This window comes from Periplaneta americana, chromosome 11, assembly GCF_040183065.1.
Source record: "Periplaneta americana isolate PAMFEO1 chromosome 11, P.americana_PAMFEO1_priV1, whole genome shotgun sequence".
In the NCBI taxonomy this organism is placed as follows: Eukaryota; Metazoa; Arthropoda; class Insecta; order Blattodea; family Blattidae; genus Periplaneta; species Periplaneta americana.
Genome location: NC_091127.1, coordinates 34,437,477 through 34,465,395, shown reverse-complemented (window position 1 = coordinate 34,465,395; position 27,919 = coordinate 34,437,477). Strand labels below are relative to the sequence as shown.

The 27,919-nt window shown below is 35.5% G+C and overlaps 1 protein-coding gene across 15 annotated transcripts in view; it reads right to left on the bottom strand.

Annotated features, from left to right (window-relative positions):
• The window catches only part of LOC138708921 (zinc finger protein 501-like), a 94,353-nt gene that overhangs the window by 62,568 nt on the left and 3,866 nt on the right, over positions 1 to 27,919 (bottom strand). For 2 of the 15 annotated variants that reach the window (XM_069839280.1, XM_069839276.1), the window contains exons 1-7: positions 26,251 to 27,175; positions 25,178 to 25,263; positions 20,653 to 20,763; positions 19,438 to 19,517; positions 4,921 to 5,026; positions 3,362 to 3,463; positions 2,049 to 2,131 (exon numbers count right to left, since the gene is read on the bottom strand). In XM_069839280.1, coding sequence (XP_069695381.1) covers positions 2,049 to 2,131; positions 3,362 to 3,463; positions 4,921 to 5,001 — 266 coding nt within the window. In that variant the 5' untranslated portion in view covers positions 5,002 to 5,026; positions 19,438 to 19,517; positions 20,653 to 20,763; positions 25,178 to 25,263; positions 26,251 to 27,175. The other 13 variants (XM_069839279.1, XM_069839278.1, XM_069839281.1 and 10 more) reach the window with 13 other exon arrangements.

The window sequence follows — 27,919 nt, the reverse complement described above, 5'->3', positions numbered from 1 at the left end:
ACATTAATTAATCCAGTGGGATATCTCGCACAAAATGGCATCTGCTAGCAATGAAATGCAACATGATCTCGGAGAAAGTGTAGCAAAACTTAACTTACCAGTCTGCATGAGTTATATGTCTATTGTTAAATGTTTACTACTGTTACTGTTAAATTATACTCACTAGGAAGGCTCACCAAGTGATAATGGATTTTCACTATTGTTCTTTTTGAAATAAGAAACCTCCCTATAAATTTCTACATCCGGAAAGGACCTAATTTTCGAGATATGATTTTTTTAAATTCTTCAATCCAGAGCTATAACAGCTAATGTAAACAGTGCTATGTGTTAGACATATTATGTAATAAATCTCATTTAGCTCCACATCAACTATCAAAATCTCCTTACATAACGTAAGTTATGAAAATTACACATGAGATATAAAATATTCATGAAATTGACTATAGAATAGTTTATGAAGAAATTATAAGGAAATGTAAGCATACCTGAAATTACTCACTGTACCGATCACAGTAGTGGAAATCATTGCATATTTTATTGGGTTATTTTACGACGCTGTATCAACATCTAGGTTATTTAGCGTCTGAATGAAATGAAGGTGATAATGCCAGTGAAACGAGTCCAGGGTCCAGCACCGAAAGTTAACCAGCATTTGCGAAATCATTGTAAAAATGCTCAAGAAACAGTAATTAACACAACAGAGAGGTGTAATGACTTTACAATATTTAGTACAGCTGTGGATAGACTAAAAATTTTGATTGGTTAACCGAACGAATTTAGTTGACTAGTAAACCAGTTAATCGAATTCAATCGATTTGATAGTGTTTTTAAGTTTTAACAAAAGCATTGAATAACATTTTATAATAATTCAGTATGCAATAAAGAAGAACACATGTTTTTACAAATAATTTTAATTCATTGATAAATATCACAAATAACTATTAAGAAGTCAGTGATCATTGTGTACACAAAAATAAAAAAAATAAATAACTATTCCAGTTTACACTTATTTACAGTCACACCTCTCTGCTCCAGCCAACTACGTCAATATGTTGACAATGCTTCGCAAGTTTATTCGACATTTAAGATACGGTAACAGAGAATCGATTGAGAAGATGAACGAACGTAGACCCCACCTTGAACATGTTTATGATGATATTAGAGATACTTGTGCTTCCGCTATAACTCAATGATTTTCCGTATTTCTTACAAAATACTGTTTTTCCATTCATCACCTTTCCACGATCACTTCATTTCAATCCAAAACTTCTAACAAGTTTTCCACACAACAGTTCACATGCCATATCTGTAACTAACGACAAATATACAAACTGACCTCTAAATATAACTAGTAATCACGCACAATCTTTGAAAGTGAACTGATAATTTAGATCCCTCGAAAACTGAGCTTTGACAGTTTCAGAAACAACTAATGTACAAAGTTAGGTGCACGTGGATGAAACAAAAGTATTCAGTTCCAAGAAATACCATTGCTCGGATCATTAACTCTCTTCAAAAGCAAACTTTCAGCTTATTATTTTGACAAAGGAAAAGATGTCCGAAAATAAATATAAGGTATGGTCTTTTCATAGTTTAAGTAAATGGTCTCCTAAGCCACGTTTTCAAGGAAAAAAGGCATTAAGGGGGAATTTGTGCGTAGTTGTACTTACAATACTATTACTTTCTAAAGCAAGAAGACAACAATATCTAAAGCAAAAGACAACAATATCAGTTAACATTAATTATCTGTCAATCATAGCTTAAGAGTTTACCGCACCAAATGATATATGTGGACAGATTTTGAGTTGCACAGACTTCACAAAGCAGTTATGTTTCTTTCACCGCATGATAATTTTAATCGGTTCGATTAATTTATTAAATCGACAGGTCCAATATTTAGATTTAGCATTATTAAACATGTATGTGCGGTCATTACAAAGATACATACAGTAATTCATATTCCGCACAAAAAACGTAAAAAACAAACTTACAGCCATTAATGAGCTTCATGCCACATTCCTAAAAAGTAAACTTTCTCTTTTACTTACTCAGGCAAAATCATTCCATCATCTTTTACCGTAACCTCTTCTCTTGGTTCATCCTTTACAGCATCTTTATCCCAAGAAAACTCCTGTTAGCAAATTTACCAGTCATTAGTTTCTAACACCCTTCAATAAGTAAAAGTCTTATAAATTCAATGACATATTTTTTTCTCACATTAAATGTAAAGTTCTCTTTTAGTCAATACTAGGAAACCAGTGCATAATACCATATTTCCCAGAATGCAATGGGATCTATATGAAGAATGTTCCATAGAACAAGTAACTATGGGAAATTCTCGTGTAAGATTTATATTTACTTTATTTTGACTTTGTTGTTTCAACCTCTGTTTCTACAATATCTTTATATTTTTATGTTTTTCGTATTCATATCATTAGATTGTCTTTGTCACGCGCGTGTGTGTGTGTGTGATTTTTGTATTTAATAATATTGTAGTTATAAGTGAACATTATAATTGGTTGGCCTGTTATGTTCACATCTTAAAATAAAATAAAAAATAAATAAATAAATGGTAATGGATCCTACTGCCTCTATTTGTTGGACGGACAGTAGATCTATTTTATACAAGAAAATGCAAACTGTTACGTCTTGTGCTAACAGAACTGAAAATCCTTCTCCTGATCTCTCATTACTTAGCGCCAGACTTTCTCGTGTAAATTTGAACTCTTAAGATGTCAGCTATGTTTAGACGCAGGCAGAAAATATCTCCAGCAACTGCTACAGAATAAGTGACAACTGTAGTTCATGTGCTGTATTAAGAAAAATCCAGCCTTGTTTGCTTTTCTGCCATAATTAGTGCCACTAACGTTTTGCAGGTGAAGTGATATCGCTGTTTTGTAAGCAGCATACCAAGCTGTTCCAAAGCAATGACACTATGAATTTTTTTCAGGCTTCATACTACATTTACCAAGTAACCCAGCAACAAAGTTTCAAACAACAATTTATATACACATGGTACAGGATTCAACCTAAGAGACAGTCACTTGTCAAATTGCAGTAAATATTAGAAAGGTTGCCAACATAACAATTGACAGTACGTAGCTGATTCCCAAATTACTCGCCTTTGTGCTTATTAACTCTCTCTCATTTTCTTGAACAACTGCTAGTGAAAGACTTCCAACTCAACAATTTGCGTAACTATACACTGTTATAACATAACCGTTTCACACATGAGTTACATGGCAAGACTGTTTATAAGAATGCCCCATGCGTAATCCTCATGACAGTTCATTCAGCTGCCACTTCTGGCTAGTCCTGTCAAATGATATGTTATCAACAATAAATTCTTATGTTTACTCACCTTCTCACCCAAATGTGGTCCTCCAAATGGTGAGTATGCGACACTGTTTTCATGTTTTAATTCGTCGTAATACGAGGATTCACTTTCTGCCTTCTCCACGTCCTGCACATAAATGTTATACAATATGCAAATTAAGTAGATTAAACAAAAATCGTAGCATTTGATCCTAGTCATAAAAATTCCAAATATCTGACATCTGCTACAACTTAAAACATTCAACAATTCACAGTAATTCCAGTGCCATAATATATCATGAATCTCATCTTCAGAAAACCCAGCTACTAAGTTTTTGTCGACAGTACGACAACCATGTGTTTGTCACCAATTCAATGCATACAACTGTAGTAAAAAATTCGTACTAAAGTGCCTATTATAATTTTAGCACGAATGAGGCATCTACGTTTTCATCATGTGCACAACAAATAGTGTTCTTCCCGCTCTTTCATAAACATATGTTTCCGAACAGACATTGTAGGTTTTGAGAAAGAAGCAATCTAAATCTAAGCAGGTAACCCGCCACTTATGAACTGGAATTGTAGGGGAGTTGGATGGAAGGGAGAGGGTGAAGCAAAGACAGTTTACAGCGCTGCCCCTGCGATGTCACTATTGCTAGTGACCACGATAACATTCTTGCTGATGCTTGCTTTAATGTAAACAATAATTATTATAGTATCCCTAAGATCCTGAATACTTTTATCTTAATGATTAAGTCCGAGTCTTCTTATCCACGACTAAAAGAATCATAGTCACATATGGACCAAAATAGACAGAATTAATTTCACAGCATTTCCACCTCATCTTCCAGTGATATTACATCCATGCATTGTTTTCACTGTATCTTGTACTGCAATCTTATACTTAAGCTCACCTACCATATATCCCGTAAAAATGGGACATTCCCCTTTTTTGGCCTACGTGTTCGGCATTCCTGTAATTTTTGTCAGGATACTAAAGTCTCCTATTTTTATCTAACTTTATTTCATAATGTAAAAATAAATCATTTCTCTAACTGATGTTTACTTCATAAATTAGTGTCGAACTTATTGTCCAGAACATTATTTGTATTGTTAGAAACGTTTGATTTCGAAATTAGCAAACATGAACGCATTGTGTATGAAGAGTACTGTTAGACCAAAATATAAATGCAAAGTCTGTCATGTGACGTAAATAAACTGACATTAATAAACATTGTTCAAATGCATTAGTATTCTTTCTTAATTGTTAACTCCCTTGCTCCAATCTTACTTAATACATTTTTCTGTAACTTCTAACTTTAATTTCCTTATAAAAAACGGCAATAGTAAAGGTGTCCCGTATTTTCTTGAGACATTTATGGTAGGCTTACTTATACTTCTATTGCTTAGTAGTTGAAAACATGTGTGCGCACCAGTAGCTGGGTTTTCTTGTTATTATGTAAATCAAAGCTCCATTCATGAAATGTAGATCTTTACAAACATACTTGTATAGGCCTACTATCTGTTGGTTAAATAGATATCTCAGTGACACATGTTGATTACAGTAAAACAGGATTCATTATCAAAGAGGTCACTAGATCTCACCTCAGGCTCAACTTTAACTGAACAGAAAGAAATCAGAACAGGCTCTTCCTCAGCATTAGGCTCCACTTTCACACCATCCATGTTCCACCTTCTTCAGAACTATTCCCTGAAACAGACGACTTAACCTGAATTTGTTGTCCAAAAACTGCATAATAGGCTACAATACTCCACTTCGTGGTTCAATTTATTCACAAGCCATTCTACTATATAATAAAATACAACATTATTTTTAATAGAGTTATTTTACTAAAACATCGTAATTTGTTAATATTAAAATGGTAATTGGCAGAGTGCTTTCTATAACAAGCATACAACTGAGCCATTCCCTGGAATAACTACTTAACGCACGTTACGCCGTTTTTCCATTTCGAACATAAAATTTAATCCTTAATGAGTAATAATCAGGCTTTGAGACTTCAGACCCATTAGAGCAGTTCAATGGGAAATCCACACAACGGCATACTGAGTATAGTGGTGAAACGTACAGTGGATGAGGGTATTGTAAAATGAATGCCAACAAATACGCAAAGAGGGTTGCGAAATTCAAGAAACTAGCACACACTCTTCCTCTACCTCCAGAACCCATTGTTACTAGATGAGGTATATGGCTTAATGCAGCTATTTATTAAGCCAAATACTCCCGTACAATTGTGCAGATAATCAACACATTGGGTGACGACTTCTGCAATCAGAATAATTAAAGCTATGAATTTGAAGGTTCTGACGAATAATTTGGTTTTCATACAAACTCATTTTCAAACTGTTTGAAACTATTATATGGTTAGGAAAGTCAGAGTCGGAAGCCCTCAAATTAGTTGAGGAAATGACACAGAGAATTAATGAGACACTAAGTACACCGGTTAATGAACGAGTAAAACAGAAGCGGAAATCAATTTTATGTAAAAATAACGGATATGGAACATTGTGTAACATAAACAGCAAATTAGTGGACATAGAGTCACCCGAGAATAAAGGACAGTCTCTTAGAGACTGCAATGATATTAGGTATTTTTCGTTTTGCTCCTATCACGTCATGTGATGTAGAGCGCAGCTTTTCACAGTACAAACTTTGTTTGGCAGATAACAGAAAAAGATTTATGTTTGAGACACTGAGAATGTATCTTGTAGTACATTGCAATTCGGTACTGTACCTGCACTTCCTAAAGACGATCAATAGGATAAATGAAGAAATTAAAATTACTACATGTTTATTTCCACCATTAATACTGTGTATAATTAAAAACAAATGCTTATAAAATACAGGAGAATAAATGCTTTTCACATTCTTTTGACATTGTCATTGTGTAATGTATATTTACTTTAAGAATGGACATATGTAGGCTATGTGTTTCCCCATACTACATTACTCTACTCTAAATAGCAACGATGTTACCTCAACACATCTCTACCTTTCACTACCTGCAGCGAGTCAACAACCTATAGTACATGCACAGTAAACTTATTGTATCGGGTCCCAAATCTCGAAGCATAGTAATAACACATCTACCTCCTGGCGAAATATTATTTTCCTTCAACAAACACAGCTGCCTCTACACAATGCTGTTATACCAGATCTAAAATATTTCATTATCATCATCATGTCCTTCATGTCCCTCCAAAATGCTTGCAGCTATGTAATGCAAATTCAAAACTTTAAGTTCCAGAGAACGCACCAATTCTAAGAAACATGTCAACGTACAAGGTAACACCATTAATATTCTGGGACTAGAATACAGTATTCTTACGGGCAGCCTAAAATGTCCTCTTACATTTAAATCTGTTACAAGTTTAGTTATAGATTTATGTGTCACATATCTGGCACTATTACATCCTTCCTGAACGCAAATATTATTCTAGTTCTTACGCCTTGTGGGAACTGTAGCATGATCAAGTTTCAATGAAGACTGTGCATTATACACTGAGCAATGCGTACCTTGCTCCCTACTCTTATCGGACCAAATATCACTGTCTCAACCAGGCAACGTGTAGCAGGGAGTTAAAGGGTAGTCGGAAGTGATTCAATTGACGTATCAGTGCCCACGGATGGTTTATTGGATTGTTTGTTCGCTAAAGAGCTAATCTATAAGCGCATGTTTTTCTTACATGTGCCTGAAGCATTTTCTCCTAACATGACACATCACACTTCTCATACAATCAGCAAGGTTTCCGGCAACACGTCTCATGAGCGTGATTTTCCTAACATGCCCCTCCAGCACGATTCTCCTAAAATATTTTATCAACATTAGACTCCTAACCTAATTAATCGCATCTTTTCCTAATATAACTCATTAGCACAGTCTTCCCAACATTCTTCATTAATCTGATTTTTCTACTATACTTCATATATCACTATCTCATCCCACAATTGACCAGACTCTAACTTGATTTTCATAGCACACATCAAGAGGACGTTTTTTTTTAACACGAGTCAGAAATTTTTTTCTCCATACGTAACACATCATACATTCTACAATGCCCAATCTGCATGTTCTTCCCTAACATATCTCATGAGCGTGTTATTCCTAACAAGCCCTACTAATGCGATTTGCCTAAAATGTGTTATCAACCCCTAATCTTACTGACTGCCTTTGATTGACGTTCTGACTGATATCCTAGATCATATATGTAACAGATAACTCCTCGCTACGTTAAAATCGGCAGCACTTTGAAGAGAACAACCGCCAGGATCGCCACCCATCCACCGTAAACGAACACGAGATGGCAGCACAGTCGCTAATGCAATTCAAATGGGTATTATGACGTGACTCCTTATGTAACACCTAGATGGCAGCGTAGTAAACCTGACAAAAGTTGTTAACCTCAAAGCCTATAACCCCGACATATCTGTTACATATATGATCTAGGCTGATATGTACATCCATTATCACGTAGTACATCTCACTTGATATGTCAGAGGAAGAACAATTGTTTGTGATGCATCTGATGTCTGATTAGTGTAATATGTAGCTAATCGGCGATGTATGCAATGGAGGGGAGGTGAAACTGAAAATCCTACCCCATTATCTCCTGGCCTAGTTGCCTCATAAGTGGTGCCTTGTTGCTATCACTTGTAAGGTTCAAACCTGACTTCGGACAGTTGACTAAACAACAACAACCACCTCACTGATCATAATTTTTTCCTAACATAGCCCAATGACACCGTCTTCCCAAAATGATTCATTAGCCTAATTTTTCTACTATGTCTCGTAAGCCTGTATCTCATCCCCAAGGATGTAAATAGACCTACATTTCTACCTTGAAGTAATAACACAACAGTAAAGAAATACCCACTTATTAATATGGGTTCTAACAGTTATGATGTAAAGACGAGGAGAGCTGCAGTACTTAAACTTCATAGGTAAGCTTGGCACAATTAAGGTGATATGTTTCTCGCATTAACAGCATCTGTAAGAAGAACCTTTCATCTACTGATCGTTTACTTTCTTCATTTCTCTTCCCAGCACTAACAATGTAGGCCCTACTGTCACAATTGAGGCAAGGGACAGAGAACGGTAAGCCAAAGTGTGCAAGTATGTTACAAACAATGTAATTGGAGGCTCTGATAACGTATAAATAGAGTCCAAGTTCGAAAGGAAAAGGTACACTGAGCATCATGTGGAGCATCAATGGGTTTTTGGTAACATCAAACAGGAGATTGGAAGCTCGTTTCTCGTTACGCTTACTAAATTGTTCAATCAAAACTTAGGTTACTGTAACTTAATAAAGAACTGGATTCTTCCTGAACAACTACGGTGCTCAGCAGAGGAACAGTTTTCAGAATGCTAGTGTGGGAAACTGACATGCATGTTCAGTTGAGAACAACAATAGGCCTACAAAGCAATTTATTAATCCATATACTGTCGTCAACTAGACTGTTTGCTAAAAGGAGATGAAGCATGAAGCTGGGATAAATGGTTACGTATCAGTTACAGCTCCAGGAAGAGATAAAAACTTGACCCAAGGTCTCGTGGTCACTGCACACTATTAATCAGTTCAACTTATAGCAACAGCGCGACCTTGTCACTAACCATCAATAATCGTCAAGATGTGATAAACATTTATCTGAACGATTGGTAATTTCCTAGTACCCGGTACTCATTACATAGGTCGTTTTTGTGTTTACACAGTGGTTCCTTTCTGAAAAGAAAAACGATAAAAATATTTTCTTTAGTCGGAAATGAACTACAACCTAACCTAACCTAAGAATACATTATTATAGATAACGATAAAAATATTTTCTTTTGTCGGAAATGAACTACAACCTAAACTAAACTAAGAACACATTATTATAGATAACGATAAAAATATTTTCTTTTGTCGGAAATGAACTACAACCTAACCTAAGAACATATTCAAAAATATATTACAAAATGACTAGAATCACATCCAGTAACAAACTATTAAAATTCTTTTCAGAAAGGAGCCACTGTGTAAACATAAAAACGACATATATAACGAGTACCGGGTACTAGGAAACTACCGAACGATTAATAGCATTTATGTTTTGATTCATCGTCAAAGCTTGGGCGGCGCTTAATGCTTTCCTATCGCATTCTTTCATCTCTCAAACTCTCTAGCTTCCAACTGTAGGTATTCCTTCCACAAATATTCATTTCACTGAAAGACGAAGTGAAATATTAAATTGCTAAGATATACCGGTATAAAGAAACACCTATGTTGTTTTAGAAAGGTCAGCACCTTAAGACGTGAGATGTGCGACAGTGTAGTACTGACTGGTTCGCAAGGATAAAATTTTACAAGTTTTAAAAAACAAGTCATGATCTAATCCACAAGTCAAATCTAAGATGCATTAAATGGACACGAAACTCACACTGGAATCTAAATGCAATCAATAACAATTTATTGTTATCAGTACAAGCATATTATGAAAAAAAAACTACACCCATACATTACACTACATACCGGCAATTATTTCTGAATAGTGACGGTGAGATATTAATTGCAATAAATTGCATCTAAAAGACAAAGTAGGCCTACTAATTCCAACAATTTTTACTAACCTGTCTTAGATGCCTTCCAACTAAGGAAAATTCCAATCTTGATAGCAATTACATAATTAGTAACCGGTTTGAGTAAAATTACCCAATTATCTCTCAATTAAGAGTGTTTGTCTACAAATAATTGCTTGCACATTCATTAACTCATACTGAACATGTCAACTTGACAGCAGTACATTAAACATCGTCTCACTGCACACCTGATCCTCTCAAAGTACAATCATTGCCAGCGTTGCCAACTGGACGGAAATACCGACAAAAAATTCCGTCAAAAACCCGACGGAATTTCAACGTAGCGGATAGGAAAAAAAATGGCTTTGACGGGTAACGAATTTTCTGGCGAAAATTCCCATTTACATCGTCTTTTGACATTTTTAGCTGGTCATATTTAATCGTTTAATTTTTGGGGGATTTTACTATTTATTTGAACAGCCCTGCCTCTTCCGTACTATGTTTAAGAATCCCCTGTTTCACATTTCCTCGTAATCAAGTTAGATGTTGACGAATTATTATTTTAATCAGGATTCGTAAGTAAGTTGTGTTAAAATTTGCTTTATATATTTATTAAGTCTTACTATTTTTAATTTTGACGGATTTCCAGGGGTTATACTGACGGGGATACAATTTATATGTTGGCAACACTGATCATTGCACAATTTGATAATTAGTTCCTCAGATTAGTTCTTATGCAGTAGAGCTAATTATTAGAAGAGTAATGTACACTTATTAAAATTCGGATATCACTTCACTAACAAACTGTTGCATTATCAATTCTTTATACTCAGATTATCCTTGAACAAACAAGGCCAAGAAACCGTAGAAATTCTATTTTATCAACGATCGTAAGAGCAGGCATCTACGTACTTGTTAAAACTAAGGCCGGGATTACGTTCGTTTGCGTTACGTTGCGTTCATCTGTACGTTGAATTTCTACCGAACGTTCAGAGGCTGATCGACGGTCGTGACAACTATCACGCTCTGACGGCCACATTTATTTAAATGCACACCTCAGCCACTTAGCTGTTTATGATAAACATTGAATTTTATAGTATGAGACAAATAAAATAGGCGTACCGGTATTACAAAAATATTTTACGACAATAATATAGAATGACGATAATAATAATAATAATAATAATAATAATAATAATAATAATAACAATAATAATAATAATGCCACAAGTACTAGGGAAGACTGTTGTACCTTGAAACACTTTTCACCTTTTTTTTTTTTTCCTTTTAATTTTGAGAAATGAAATTTTTTAAATGAAAAATGCTTGAAATAATTATTGAAGTTTTCTTTACAACTTCCTGTATGTATTTTCGTGTTTTACGGACCTATTAAGGAGGAAAAAATAAAATAAAGGGATATGTAATGTGTAATGTACCTTGGAATATATCCTCTTGTACGTTGGGACACATGGAATATAGGAGGGAATATGGCTGTAAAAACTGACAATCATATTTAAAATATATTTCCCATCATAAACCAGAGTAGGCTTCTCTGATTGAGATTTTATTTCTTGGTTTTGTGTTAGAAAACATATCAATGAACGAAATGCTTACTTTTGGTACTAAAAAAAATTGTTTCGTCCACAAAACTCACACTTCGCAATAAATCAAGCCGAAATTTCGACCAAAGCTACTGAGCGACTTTCTTTACAATCTACTTCAGTTTGAGTCCTCTGGGTAGTAGCAAAAAAAAAAAAAAAAAAAAAAAAAAAAATGTTCAAAGCTATACTATGCTGAAGGTACAACAGTCTTCCCTACTAAATAACTGGACTAGTGCGAATTACGAATATATTGTGTAGTAAAAGCCCCTTTATTTCGGGTTAAAATAAAATAACGTATCTAAAATAATGTAAATAAAGGATTAAAAGATAAAAAAGTTTACCCCAGGCTCGAACCTGGGTCCATCTACACCACGACCAGCCTCTTGACCAGTACGCTATGGAAAGCTACGAAGTACAATTGTTGAATTAGGTGTTATGAATGATTTCAAGTTTGCTGCCTATAATGTTTAATTTTAAACAAAATGTGTTTTATGCCATATAGAGAAAATATATTCATGTGACATGACATTCAATCAACGATCGTTCCTCGCATTATGTAATTTTTAATTAACATTATTTTATTTAATATTTCAGTAGCAATATGGCGCATCTACAACGAAAGAAGAGGTAAAAATAAATGAAGCGCTTCTGATTCGTGATTGGATGACATTCAACTTACGTTTCTTTGCGTTTGTGAAAGCTTGTCCTTGGCAATGTTGAATCAACGCCATCATGCGTTCGTTCATTCTAACGTTGACCATAATCAAATACACGGAGCTTGTATTTGTCTAACTTCAACGTACTTCACCGCAATGTAACGTAATGCAAACGAACGTCGATTGTAATCCTGGCCTAACGCACAGTTCTAGCGATTTCAGAAGTGACCAGTATTGATACAAAACAAAAAATCACTATCCTTTGCCCAGTGCTTTAAAATCCTGCAGATTCCCATATGCAAGGTATAACAAAAGCCTAAACTAACCTAACCTGTCACAGATTCGCATATGCAAGACAGCATAAAGTGTACACTCATGTATAACTTTTTTTTTTTAGTTGGTTATTTAACGACGCTGTATCAACTACTAGGTTATTTAGCGTCGATGAGATTGGTGATAGCGAGATAATATTTGGCGAGATGAGGCCGAGGATTCGCCAGAGATTACCTTGTATTCACATTACGGTGGGGGAAAACCTCGGAAAAAACCCAACCAGGTAATCAGCCCAAGCAGGGATCGAACCCGCGCCCGAACGCAACTTCAGACCGGCAGGCAAGCGCCTTAACCGACTGAGCCACGTCAGTGGCTACCTCATGTGTAACAAACAGAAGATGTGAGAATAAATATATATATATATATATATATATATATATATATATATATATATATATAATTTGAATACTTTTTCAAATTTAGGTATATCATAAAATAGGGATTCCATTTGAAATTTCAAATGGGGATGGAGGCTGAAGCCTAAAATGCAATTAATACTGTTTTTGAACTTCCCCTCAACATTTAAATTGACGTCTTTTTGTTTGAATTAAATTTAATTGAAACAAATACTTATTTAGATTGGGAGGTTTTTAAATGAAAGCCCAGTATATATTTTTATTACATATATACCAATGTACACAAATAACCGTAAGTTGGTGGGCAATACAGACGCATCTTTCAGTGGCCAGAAAATGTTAGAAGTTTAATATTGATCTTCACATTGGTGTGGATGGTTTCATGCACTATAGTGAAAATCCTTTCTCCAAATTCATACGTACATGTTAGTCATTAAAAGGAAATAATCGCAATTAATCATATTTAATTCGAATCCATGTTGTAAGCCGTACATGTCAACCCATCCCACTGGGAAGCCTCTCTAATCTTTACATGTATTTTCCAGAAGGTAGCAGACAGACATTATTTTTGTTTGGTTTGATCTCAACAAACAGCACCAAATAATTCCACTTACCCATCATTTTTTGTTGTTACCATTACACAGTAAGGTCCGAAAGTCTTGTCACTCCCCCCCCTCTCCTTGTTTGTATATTGATGTGCATCCATTTTGAACAAGTCATAGCAGATGTGTGACAATGGTTGATACTTTACGTTCCAACTTGTTCAGTGATCCAGAACATCAGTATGGGCACCATCACTGTCATGGCACAAAATGATGTGGCACCATGTCCTGTGTGAAATTTTCCGCAGCAAAGGGAGTGCGATTTCCCTGAATGCCCCCTTAACAGTTTGCTTCAAATCTTCAATTGTCTGGTATAGATGTTTCGAGACATGCTGCTTAATTATTCCCCACAGGGAAATCACACCGCCTTTGCTGCAGAAAATTTCTCACAGGGCATAGTGCCGCATCATTTTGTGACACGACAATGATGGTGCCTATACTGATGTTCTGGATTGTAAAGTATCAACCATTGTCACACATATGCTGCGACATGTTCAAAATGGATGCAAATCAACAAGGAGGGGCGAGAAAACTTTCGGACCTTACTGTACTATACGCTATTTAATTTACTTATTTCATGGTAAGCTGTATTTATTTTAATGTGTTCTCACTTATTAGGTCCACTTTCTGCGTGTAACAAAATACTTTGAAATTATTCAGGGCCAACATTCAACGTTCTTACACATATATACACCTTCACATTGTTTAAAATGACTTTCCTGAGCTACATCATTATTACCTGAATTAACAAATTGAGGGGGAAAAAATATTTCCAATTATCATTCCACCATCGTAACATAATTTTATCGAATAAAACTTTCCTATTTTAAGGATCTAAATATGAAGAACTATACAATTACTGTGCGAACTTGTATCAAATTCGATGAAAACATTGAACATGTGTAATAAAACTATTTTTATTAGGACTTCAATAAAATGTGTATTAACTATTTCACATTAACCTTTATTTAGACTCAACATATTATTCAAAACGCAATATAAGTGTTATTTTGTTGCAACAATTAACCAGTTCAATAAATTATAAATTAGCCCATCCACTCCTTCCTTAAAATGTCATTTAACTACATTTTAAAAACTGGGTACATTTTTGGTTAGGATTCCAATTCTTCCACTTGTTAAAAAAAATGTGCATTTTTGTTGTTACAACGTTGCAAATTTTAATTTTTCCAGTTAAAACGTTTAGATTGAAAGTTTTCTTACTATAAGAGTTCTCAAAAAGGTTACATCGAACTGAATAGAGCCAGGTAGATAGCACATTCAAGTGCATTTGCTGAGTATCAATCTACTTTACTATTCGAGTGTAGACTTTCATGGCCGGCGTCAATAGGAGAAAAGTTTTTCGGGCTATCAGGCCATGGTCCATTGGTCGAGTAATACAATCTCAAGTGCGGACCGCAGAAAGTTTATTTTATTGGGTTATTTTACGACGCTGTATCAACATCTCAGGTTATTTAGCGTCTGAATGAAATGAAGGTGATAATGAAATGAGTCCGGGGTTTAGCACCGAAAGTTACCCAGCATTTGCTAGTAATGGGTTGAGGGAAAACCCCGGAAAAACCTCAACCAGGTAACTTGCCCCGACCGGGATTCGAACCCGGGCCACCTGGTTTCGCGGCCAGACGCGCTGACCGTTACTCCACAGGTGTGGACGGACCACAAAGACAACAGCAAGCCACGCCCCCTTCACACACTATAAATAGACGATGCAGCCAGCATAGACTGTCATCAGCATGCGCAGTAGAACCAGCCCCACCAGTACTCTACACCACTGAAGATGTTCACCGCAGCAGTGAACGAAACATTTGGTCACACAACCATCAGACCACAGCCTGATAGCCCGAAAAACGTTTCTCCCACTTTACTATGCTGGATAAAATATCTCTTCCAATTCTTACGATCAACATTTAATTTCTAGCATATTGTGCTGTATACTTCACACAGCCTTCTCTTTCTTATGTGTACGTACGTGTTTAATGAGGTTACTTTGTCTGTTAAAACGCTTCTCACAATGTTCACATTTAAATGGTTTTTCTCCCGTGTGGACAGGTATGTGTCGACGAAGACCGTATTGATCCCTAAAACGTACAAAACACAGAGTACATTGGTAAGGCTTCTCCCCAGTATGTGTACGCAAATGAGAGATAACATTACTGCGTTTCGTAAATTGTTTGCCACAGTGTTCACAACTAAATGGCTTCTCTCCAGTATGAATTCTTACATGGAGTACGAGACCATACCGATCATTAAAACGTAACCCACACCAATTACAAACAAATGGCTTCTCTCCTTTGTGTGTGCGAACATGTTTCAATAGCCCACCACGTTGGCTTAAACACTTGCCACAGAATTCACATTTGAACCGCTTTTCTCCTGTATGCGTTCGTATATGACGAAGAAGGTTTGGTCTGAGTCTAAAAGATAAATCACAATGAGTACATTTGAAAGGCTTCTCTCCTGTGTGGATGCGTATGTGGTTTATAATGGCTTTCCGATTGGTAAACATTTTACCACAATATTCACAATTGAACTGTTTCTCTCCTGTGTGTATTTGCACATGCCAACGGAGACCATGTCGATCGCTGAAACATATTCCGCACGTTTTACATTCGAACGGCTTCTCATCATTGTGGATGTGAGAATTCCTAATGATATTACTACTGTTTAACTGAATGCCACATGGACTGTAGTGTAATTCCTTCTCAATTTCATTATCATTTTCCCTCATAGTGAAATGTGAATACCTCAAGCCATCTTCTAGAATGTCCACGTTACTGTAATGTAGAAAACAAGAGTTGGAAATGCATCAATATCAACATCAGCCTGCACATTTACAACACAAGAAGAATAGTTCGAAGAACGATATTCGAATGGCAATGAAGACATCATGGAAGGGCATGGCATATAGGTAGTCTAATACAGAGTAAAAGACAACCTATTACATTAATTGAAGGGTTCAGAGTCATAGCGGGCTAAGCACCATTTATTAAAAACGGAGAAAGCAAGAATTGAAGTGAAGTGAATACCATAGTTTAATAAAGATTAACATATCATCTATATATATAATTTGAACTGGTAATGGAAATTACGGGAAAACGCCTGAACGGATTTTAATAAATGACCCCTCATCTTGAAGCTTAGAACCCGAAGTTTCTCAGAAAAATAGCAACTTTCAGTGAAGCGTTAGTTTTTCTACATAATTTTCACATTTTCCAAAAATCTATCTTTCGTCAGTTTTGAGAACTAATTGCATCATTTCAGAATAAAACAAAACACACACTAGCCTACAATAAACAATACACTATTACACGAAGGCCATGACCTGCAGGATTGCTGACATATTTAGAGCTCAAATTCAATTGGTTATTAAAAACTTCAAGGCTTACTAAATATAATTTACAGGTCTGATTCTGCGATGTGTAATTTTATGAGTACAGCTGTGTATTGGATATTAAAATCTACAAAATATGAGATGCTTTGATGACATTATTACCATTAGAAATTAAATATTATAATAATTAATGCCATGATGCGACTATTTTTCATTAATTATACGTATTAATGCTATATTGATTATATGAAAGTGAAACTTTTGGGGTTATATAAGTAGATGTAGAGAATATATTAAATTAGATCTTCATTTCTATAATTTACTGAATGGCGGCTATGTAGTATATAACTACAAAATTTACATAAGATAATAATATTGTTATTAAAAATTAAATATTTTTATAATTATTAATCAAGTGAGGTTGGGTCTTTTTCATATACTTAATGGCGATGTGGTGTAGATATCTATATGCGTCATTCTCTTCAGTATTGACTCGAGAGAGCACAAAAATTACAGTTCCTAAGGAAAAACCAAAAGGTATTACTTACTGATAAAATAAGGGACCTAGAAAATTTTGTAGTCTCCCGATCATTTCAGCAAGATTTCTTAACAGGATGAAATGATTTTACACTCTACATTTCAAGCTCTCCATGCAGCAGGTATACCAAGATGCTATATTTATTGTTCGAAAGCATAGCAAACGTGACATTTTTTAAACTTTCGCGTACAATTCACAATGACCTGAAGTAGCTATTATTTAGTCTCACATGAAAAACCCACTGATCGTTCTGACATTGTTACTTGCTTTTTCGCATTGAAACTCGTAACCTGAAGGTGGATAGGTTCAAGAAAAAGTATTTGGCATAAAAAAAATTCAGAGGGAGTATGTTTCATTATTATGGAAGAAAATAACTTTCAAAAGTCTGGTATTCTTTATTGAAAATAAATCTGAAAAATTTTTATTTGAACGTCTAATTTACTTAGTTGCAGCATTTGCTGCACAAGCCACTAGTTTAATTTTAATGTGCATACTTTATATTAGTTGCCATATGTTTCAATGAATTATGCTAATCACTTCATTTTAACCCTTGTTTTTCCCAGTTTTAATATATGGTGCTTGGCCCACTACGGCTCTGAACTCTTCAATTCAGAAGACATTCTATTACATTAATTCACAGAGGTAATACATCAAGTCAATGCGAACAATGTTTGTCAAAAAAGTTCTTTGATAAGTTCATTAGTTTTAAGAATACGAAATGTAACGTGTTGCAATGCTGCAAAGAATACAAGTACTGCTCGAGATCATTGCTTCACAGTGGGGGTGAGTAACTTCACTCTGCAAGACTCCCGAGAAGAGAATGCAAACAAAAGGCTCATCAGATACATTTCAATCAAATTACTGTAGATCAAGATGTAAAGTATTCAATGTATTAATTACGCAAATTGTTTCACTCTTAATATTCTTTATTATGCTATAACCTTTTTAACTCTAAATTTAATACATTCCGGTCAGAGTAAGTTACCTGGTTGAGGTTTTTTCCGGGGTTTTCCCTCAACCCAATACGAGCAAATGCTGGGTAACTTTCGGTGCTGGACCCCGGACTCATTTCACCGGCATTGTCACCTTCATTTCATTCAGACGCTAAATAACCTAGATGTTGATACAGCGTCGTAAAATAACCCAATAAAATAAAAAATAAAAAATTTAATACAACGAAGCTTTCTTCACATTTACAGTATCTGTTGATTTCTTTGCTTTTACGTAATTTGAAAATAGTAAAGCATTCTTATAAAACAAAACTATTTCTATTAAAGATTTATTTACATTTGATGTAAACTGAAAATAACATTGTTACGAATACACATTCTGTAACTGAATCTCCAGTTAGTTATCTCTGAGGAAATTAAAAATTAATTTGGAAAAGAAATTAAATTTACAGTAATGTTAAGTAATGTATTAAGTGTTACGAATCTACATTAATTTGATACAAACGTATCTGGTGAGACTTTTGTTCACATTCTTTGCTCGCAAGACTTGCGGACGGAATGGAGTTATTCACCCTCACTACAGAGTAATGACCTCAACGAGAGCTGGTACTCTTTGCAGCATTACAACACGATGCATTTCGTATTCTCAAAACTATTGGATGTAACAAAAAATTTATTTAACGAAAGTTGTTCAATTTGACTCGATCTATTACCTCTGTCAATTAATGTAATATAATAGGTTTCTTCCCATCCTATATATGAAAATACTAGCAAATCACCAATTCTGACCTCACGAAGAGCAAATACCCACTATTCCAGCATTTCTGTAACGACAGCTATGAAGTGAGAAAATTATTTTCAGAAACAATATTGTTTTGTTTCAACGAGAGATTTCAGAAATCACTGTGTCACATTTGAGGGTGCTGGGTGAACGCAGCAAGTTATGATTACATCAAAACTGTTACCGAAATATCCACGTTCCTTGTGAATATGTGTGTGTGTGTGCGTAGTGTGCACAAAAAACATGCATGCAGCTTTTATTCTGCTGAGCAATGAAGACAGTATTATCACAGCATACAGATATCAAATAAATAAGAAAAGTACAGATTCACAACAATTCATTAAAGTTTATACATTGTCATTAAAATGTACTTTCACTTACTTGGACAGCAGAGCCTCATCATCTACTGTAATTTCTTCCTTTGGCTCTTCTTTTACTGCAAATGCTTCCCAAGGCACCTCCTGTTTGAAGAAAATACATATATATCATTATCTTCCTTGCAAGTATTAGGCCTTTTGGCCTGTTACAATCAAGGGAGAATTTTCCTTCCATTTTTTTCTTGATCGATCTATGAAACACGGTACTTAATACACCTGTCTAGAGCAGCCCTACCACTAGACTTAGTTCCCTATTGGCCAGAAACCAACCAGAACTTCTATTGCTTTCAAATCTCATAAGGAAGATAGTCAAACAGATCAAGTCGATGACAGGTTATGCAAGAACATATAAACAAAAAATTATGACTTCCTATGAAAAACAAAAGAAGTAAGAACAGAACTTCAATTTGAACTATGATATTTTATGCTGCAAAAATTAGACTTTTAGGGTGCTATTCATACACATTTCGCTAGCCCGCGCTACGAGCGTGCTAAACAGGATTCATTTCATATCATATCGCTGACACTCGTTTATGAGTACGAAAAACGTTAGTTCGCTGATCATCCACCGAAAGCCCGCGCTAAGAATGTCTATCAATACGGCCGTAAGTGTATAAAATAGGCTGTAAAGATAAAAACAGGCTTTAAAAATCATATCTAAAATGACCTTCCCTCACATATTACTAAAAATTAATAAATCTCTTATACCTAGCCTACTATTATTAGTTGTGTATTACTCATAAAAATTTTAAACTTTAGGAATTGCATTGTATTTCCCTAGCTATCTACATAGGAACATATTAAAATGAAATGGAACTACAGAGTTATGATGAAAAACTGAAGCATTATTTTACTCCCCAAATTTAAATTTAAATTCATTCAATTTAACCGCATGTACTCTACCTAATTGTACTCACAACACACAACCAGTAATTTTTCTAAATTTCGAGAAACAATTTACAAATGTTGTCTGTTAGTGCAAGTTCGTGAGCAGAAAATGAATGCTTCATGTCTATTGATGTCGCGGGAGAATACTTAAATTCTAGAATTGTTTGTATTGGAAAGCCACATTTTCCCATTAAACATTCGCTGCTGCTTTAAGGTCAGTAAGTCCAGGACTCTTCCAGAACTGGTTTGGATGCAGAAAGCCGAAATAAGTTTTTCCCTATGATGAGCTAAAACGTGAAGTTGCTATAATTACTTCTTGTGATTTACTCACTTTCTGATCTGTCTTTGGCTCTCCAAATGATGAATGTGTGGTATTCCTTTCATGTTTTATGTTGTCAGTATACCAGGATTCACTTTCTGTCTTCATCACATCCAGGCCTTCCTGCACACAAAGTTCATACAACATACACAGTAAAAGGAAAATTCAACACTCCACAGTCCTGTGATTAAATTATTGCATCTGCTACAGAGAAATGTCCAAAGGATCAAAACATAAAACTAGACATCTAAAAAAAATTCCAATGCTGTAACAGCAGGAACAGCACACACTGACATAATAAGTTAACACCTCCTCCTGCATAAGCTCAGTCACCTTTATGGTGAAGCAGTGCATGAACTCACAATAGTATCTGTCATTCTAATGTGATTGTTCGGTACAATATTAGGCAGAGGAGTTTTCTAATGGAAACTTATTTGTAGAATAAAACTCTGTAAAATGTGTAAAAAGTTTATTTCAGTTTTTGTAATGGCAGGACCTTAACTTGTCGTTATTCCCCTTGACCCTACAAGCGTGGCTTATAATTGTCACTAGTATCAAGAATAGCGGACCACTTAGTTTGTCAGTGACTATCCAGAGGTGCAGTCATCAGTTTCGTCGCAAATGTTTAGAATTTCTCACTCTCAGATTATAAATGATTCTTTCTGTACATTCATAACTATAGATTCAGTCATGTTTACTCAATCATTACTCTTATCTGTAAAGCAAATGGCAATGATAAAATATTACACAATCGAATTTTATTTCACTAGTAAATACAGCAGACATTCCAAAAAATTATTCTCATAACAATCAATTGAACTGTAATGTCACTAAAAGGGAACTACTATTATTACTTCTACAATTACTACGATATTTTAACTAGCCTACCACATTAAGTAGTGGTGGTGATGGTGATGCTGAAAGATGGCGATAGGAGGAGTAGTAGTAGTAGTAGTAGTAGTAGTAGTAGTAGTAGCGGTAGTAGTAGTAGTAGCAATAGTAGTGGTGGTAGTGGCAGTAGTAGTAGTAGCAGCAATAGTAGTGGCAGTAACAGTAGTAGTAGTGTTGGTAGTAGTAGTGATGGTAATTGTAGTAGTAGCAGTAGTAGTAGCAGTAACAGTAGTAGTAATAGTAGTAGTAGTGGCAGTAGTAGTGGCAATAACAGTAGTAGTAGTAGTAGTAGTAGTAGTGTTGGCAGTAGTAGTGATGGTGGCAGTAGTCATAGTGGTAATAGTAGTAGTGATGGTAGTCATGGTAGCAGTAGCAGTAGTAGTAGTAGTGGTGGTAGCAGTAGTGGTGAAATGGACACAAATATGTCCAAAAGGAAGGAAAACACTTTCAGAACTTGATATATAATGGTGAGTCATTTTCTCAGTAATACCCTCTCATTTACACTTAGTTGGAATATAGACTCCAGTGAAAGAAACATGTCGAAAGGATGGATTGCACTAGACAGTCTGGACCAGGGATGTGGAAACACCTGTATTACATGCTCATACTACAAGCAATGCAAATCCAACAAGGTTCATTTTTCAGCAAGATAAAGTACAATCATCGCTCTTAAGGAAATGTTGTGTGGGTTCTTGTGAGCATGCAGCACGCTTTGACATCCCTGGTCTAGACAAATTCTTGCCTATGTACCAAGATGAAGGAGAAATTTGGGAAGACCACGAAAATGCTAACATGAGACCATAACGGATCCACTAGAGTCTAACACGTGATGATGATGATGATTGTGATACAATGTTAATCACATATGATGTGTTTAAAATATGTAGTCAATCGTTTAAGATTGTTCAGAAAATGTTGACTAAAACAGCTCAGTATGATGTTAAACTATGAAGAAATGTGGAGAATTCTCGGTCTGAGTCGCCTCAACACGGCGACTCAGACGAGAATTCTCCACATTTCTTCATAGTTTAACATCATACTGAGCTGTTTTAGTCAACATTTTCTGAACAATCTTAAACGATTGACTACATAATATGTGATTAACATTGTATCACAATTATGGTCAATGAAGACTTAACCTATACGTCAATTAACATTATGTATGTCACTTCAATATTTTATGTCAAGCACACAAGGTTATTATAGTGTTAAATGCATTTTAAACATTCATCTAGCTTTAATTAATGTTTGTTAAATTACAACTGAAGATTTCGCTACACAGGTCGAGAATATTCCATAGTCTTCCAACATCATACTGAACAGTTTTAATCATAAAACATTGAACAATTTTTTTAATGAATTCAATTGAATTTATGTTTCAAACACATTGCATGTTCTTTAATGTTCGTATCGCAAAATGATCTATGGAAGATTTAATCTATACGTCATTTAATGTATGTTACTCACCAATTTATGTCAAGCATACATGGTTATAAGTGTTCAAATATATTTAAAACTCACCTAGTTTTTAAATATTGTATGTTAAAAAATATCACCTGCAGATGACCTCTATGCAGGTCGAAAATATTCCTGATAACTTTTACCAATTGTATTTTTCAATGTAACAGAATTTTCTGTCATTGATAACTGATAAGTGATTGACTGAATAAAATCTTGATTTTAATATAATGACTTCTAAGACAGAGCGCAGAAGATCTGCAGTTCACAGCCTGCATTTTATTTACAGATGAGGAGGGATTCACAAGAAATGGCATAATAAATTACTACAATACTCACGTGTGGGCAGATGAAAATCCTCGAGCAGTTCAACATGTGAGGCATCAGGCTCACTTTAGTATCAATGTGTGGGCAGGAATTGTGGGTAGCAGACTCATAGGGCCGTATACTTTACCGAACAAATTAACAGGTGCTGTTTATCACGAAATTTTGCGCAACGAATTACCCGCACTATTGGAGAACATTCCCTTTACACAAATCCAATGCATGTGATTTATACACGATGGGGGACCAACCCATTTTCTACACCTCTTGCGACAATACCTAACCCAGAGGTTTAATGGGCGATGAATTGGTCGAGGAGGTCCAGTAGCATGGCCTCCCCGATCACCTGACCTAAATCCTTTGAATTTCTGGCTATAGGGACATTTAAAGACATTGGTGTATGTCACATCGACAATGTACAAACATTACAGAAACATGTAAATGCCTAATGTGGGAAAAACGGGAGAACCCCGAGAAAAACCCCAATTGCGACCTTGTCCGCCGTAAGTGTCATTATGGATTTTCAACGAAAAATCCCAGACCTGACCGTGACTCAAAACCGGGCCACCTGCGTGACAGATCAGAGGTCTGACCACTCAACCACCGCAGGGGAGTCGTGCCAATGATAGTAGTATATTGACAGGTGTTTCGGACCACCCGTATCACCCTTTTTTCTCGAAAACTATATGTTACTGGTTGTTCATAAAAAAATTTTGATAACCAAAACCTATGTAAAGAATCAATTGGTGGTAGTACCATTTCCCGTAACAAACCGGAAGTAGGGGTTCCTGTAGTCAACTTCGACATTTCAAATGAGAACATGGGTCATTGAAGGTACCATTGGAAACTACTTTTAAAAAGAAACAACTTTTACTGACACTTTTTTTTTCTAACTTTTATTGTTTACACACAAAGCAACAAAAATGGTATCTTCTGAGAAATACTGTATGTTGTTTATGTACGTACACTCTTCATTGTAAGTTTTCAAATTGTACGCCACCCTGTGCTAAACACTGTTCTGATCACCTCCTGAAATCCGTGATTGCACTTCAGCACAGCTGAGAGACCCTCAGGCTTCCCTAATTCTTTGTTTCATGTCTACTCTATATGAAGTAACAAGGTGATTGTGTAGGCAGTTTAGAAGCAGGTTTTAAATAAAAAAATCAAAACTAATTTCAAAATTTTTCTAACATCACTGGCATGCTGAATTGAATTCAAACAACGATACAAACTATTTTTTTTTTAGACAGCCAATCCTAAAAGTAGATCTTTTAACTCTGTATTGCTCGTCACATGACTTAATTCATACATCTCCACCACTATTATTATTATTATTATTATTATTACCATCACTGCTCTCTTCAAGCTCGAGGAAAAGAGTGGCGAAGGCCTGGAGACCACTCTGCGCCTTGCACCCTCTCCGGGAGGATGCCTTTTGGATGAGGCTCTATGCTGTATCAGGAAACTTAGCTTCAGAGGCCCGTACCAAGCTCATATTCATAGAGAATAACGACACACCAGTACATTCAAGAGACACTCACTGATCATGTAGTCCCTTTTTCACTTTTCATGGACGAGAACTATGCTCTTATGCACTACAATGCATGTCCCCATGCTGCTTTGTGTGTGGTCAGCATTTCAACTTTGAACTGGCCAGCAAAGAGTCCCAATATGACTGATTCTTGGATTTTACCCTCGTGGTATAGGGATGAATGACGAACAGTCAAGAACCCGCCATTAGTAAAAAAAATATATATATATTTTTCTTGAATTTCTGTTCCTGAACTTTTACCTCAAACCTTCAAATTTTGTACTCGTCACATTTCGCATTCAACCTTATTCTGGACTAAGTATTAAAACTTACCTCAGGTTCGGCCTTCAGTGAACAGAAAGGAAATTGAACATGCTCAGCCTCGACATCAGTCTCCACTTTTAAAATATCCATACTACCTGCAACAACAGAATTTCACATCCTTCGAAGTTGCTTCCTTCAATTATTCTCAATAGCTTATTGAACTATTCGCTAGTTTCTGAGTCATGTGATTGAATCAAATGCAACATTATAAATAGGCCTACTTATTAATAATGCTTGAACCGAACATTCACTACAATTGTAGGGCCTGTTCGACTCTAGGCTAGGCCTATATGTTTATTAATTATTATATTTAGTGTAATATACAGTAGAATAAATAAGCAAATTCTCTCCACGCGGTAGGCCTACATCCTTAAGTATGTTAACTGTTTAGCATCAATACAATGCAACCAACAAGAAAAACTTATCTCAAAGCAAATAAACAATTGATGAAGTTAGCAGTGAGGTAGTTCCGGTGATTTCGTAAGTGAAAATCGTTGAATTTATAAGGGATTTTTGTGAAGATGCAGTTAATCGTATATGCAAGGCATAATGAAAGCCTAAACTAACCGAATCTAACCTGTCACAGATTCGTAGATGCAAGGTATATAATCAGAGTACGAAGGAAACTACCTTAGCGCCAGTTTAGCCAACAATTTTTAAGTTACTAAATATTGTAATTCAGATAGAAGCTTCCCAACCAAATAAGAGTGACAGCATAAGTACAATAAATATATTCAGACAGGAAAAACTGTAGGTATAATTTTAAAACTGTATTACTTGAAGAAAGGCTACAGAGTCTTGGAAATTAGTACAGAAATATGTCCTAGGACATTGTAAAACCTGATAATTTAATTAATTTTTAACCTTCAACCAAATGATTTCGAACAGTAAATGCCACTGTTAAAGCTTAGCAATAAAAGAACTTAAAATATGTTACAATTATCTACTTATGACCAAGATGTGTATATACAAAGCCATAATTATTTTACACAAGCCCACACACTTTAACGCGGTTTACACTAACATACAACTACCATACTATAGCATTTGACAATGTCGGACATCATTAATTCGCTGCTTACTTGATCGTACTTCGTACAACGTTTATATTATATTGATTTATCTCATGATCGTCTGTACATTTATTAACATCAAGTAAAACATGAAATTACATTTTACTTCACAAAACATTAAACTAAACTCTACTATACAAGCCATTAGTGTACACTGACGTTCAAAGATGTCTGACTTACGATTGTATGATCGTTTAAGGGAACTTTTCAAGCACGGGATAAGTCAGAACCTATGATCTAGGGTCAGAACTAGAGATGGGGTAAAACGTGATTTTTCACTCACCGGTGAAGCAGTGACAGCTCATTTTCGATCACGGTGATTTTAACCAGTGATCCAGTGATTAGAGGTGATTTCCAGTTGCCAGTGATGACGACGAGACCGGATCAGCTGATCACTAGTAGAGCAGTGATCTAGTGAGTGGGGGCGATTGGAAGTGATTTTTCACTACTAAATGCGAGCAATCAACTGTTTTGAATTATTGGTGAATGTGATTATGATCGTAGATGCATTAGTGTTAAAATAATGAAAGGAATAGGCCTATGATATTATGGGTGCGCTGACAGTGCAGAGAAAAAACAGAACTAACGCAGAAGAAATATATTATGATGAAATCGGACACATAGTTGAGATTATTTGCGGATTTTAAAAATAAGAATATTTAACTTAAATACCGGCATTATGTAATTTTCATTTGGCTGCATGTATAATAAAGGTGATAAACTGATAAGTGTGGTTGAACAAAGTGTTATTTGTAGGCCTGCATAATTCTAGCCTCTTCCTTCTTTTTATTCACACATTCCACAGTTATAGTATGGTTAAACTACTACAATATACGGTAAATATTAGTGGTAATTCTCCAGGAATCTACGAAGGCAAAATGTTCTTTAGCTTAACTGGCTTCCGTGATATAGGTCTATGTATAATGACAAACAAGTGACTTCAGTTTGCAGGTACAAATACTTTCAAAATATAAATCGTTGTATGCTTGTTAGTATATTCTAATACACTGTTGTGTTGTAGCCCACCATCTTTTGGTTATTTAACGACGCCGTATCAATTACTTGGTTATTTAGTATCGATGGTATTGGTGATGAGATGGTATTTGGCGAGATGAATTCGAGGATCTGCCATAAGTTACCTGACATTCGCCTTACGGTTGAAAAATCTGGGAATCAGTCCAAGCAAGAATCAAACTCACACCCGAGCGCAACTCCGGACCAGCAAGCAAACGCGCTACTGCCTGAGCTACGCCGGTGACCAATTTCTTGTTACTAGGGCTGATTAATTTTTTCTTGAATTAAAAAAAAAATCCGATTTTTTAATTGTGCTTCTGTAATTTCTCCAAGCTGACTAGTGAAATTTTTGCCTCACTGGTAAGCCACCATAACATTTTTAAAGCCCCGCTAATTACCAAGAAAACATGAGAGAGGTCCAGGACGAATTAATAGAGAAATGGTCATTTCTCTAGAATTACGTCATGGACCTCTAGAGTGTTATATTTGAAACAAGTAGGGGGCCGAAGGGCTATAACAGTGCATTAGAATATATAGCTAACTATAGAACTATTTTTATGTTATGTTTTATTTAACAACGCTCGCAACTGCAGAGGTTATATCAGCGTCGCCAGATGTGCCAGAATTTTGTCCCGCAGGAGTTCTTTTACATGCCAGTAAATTT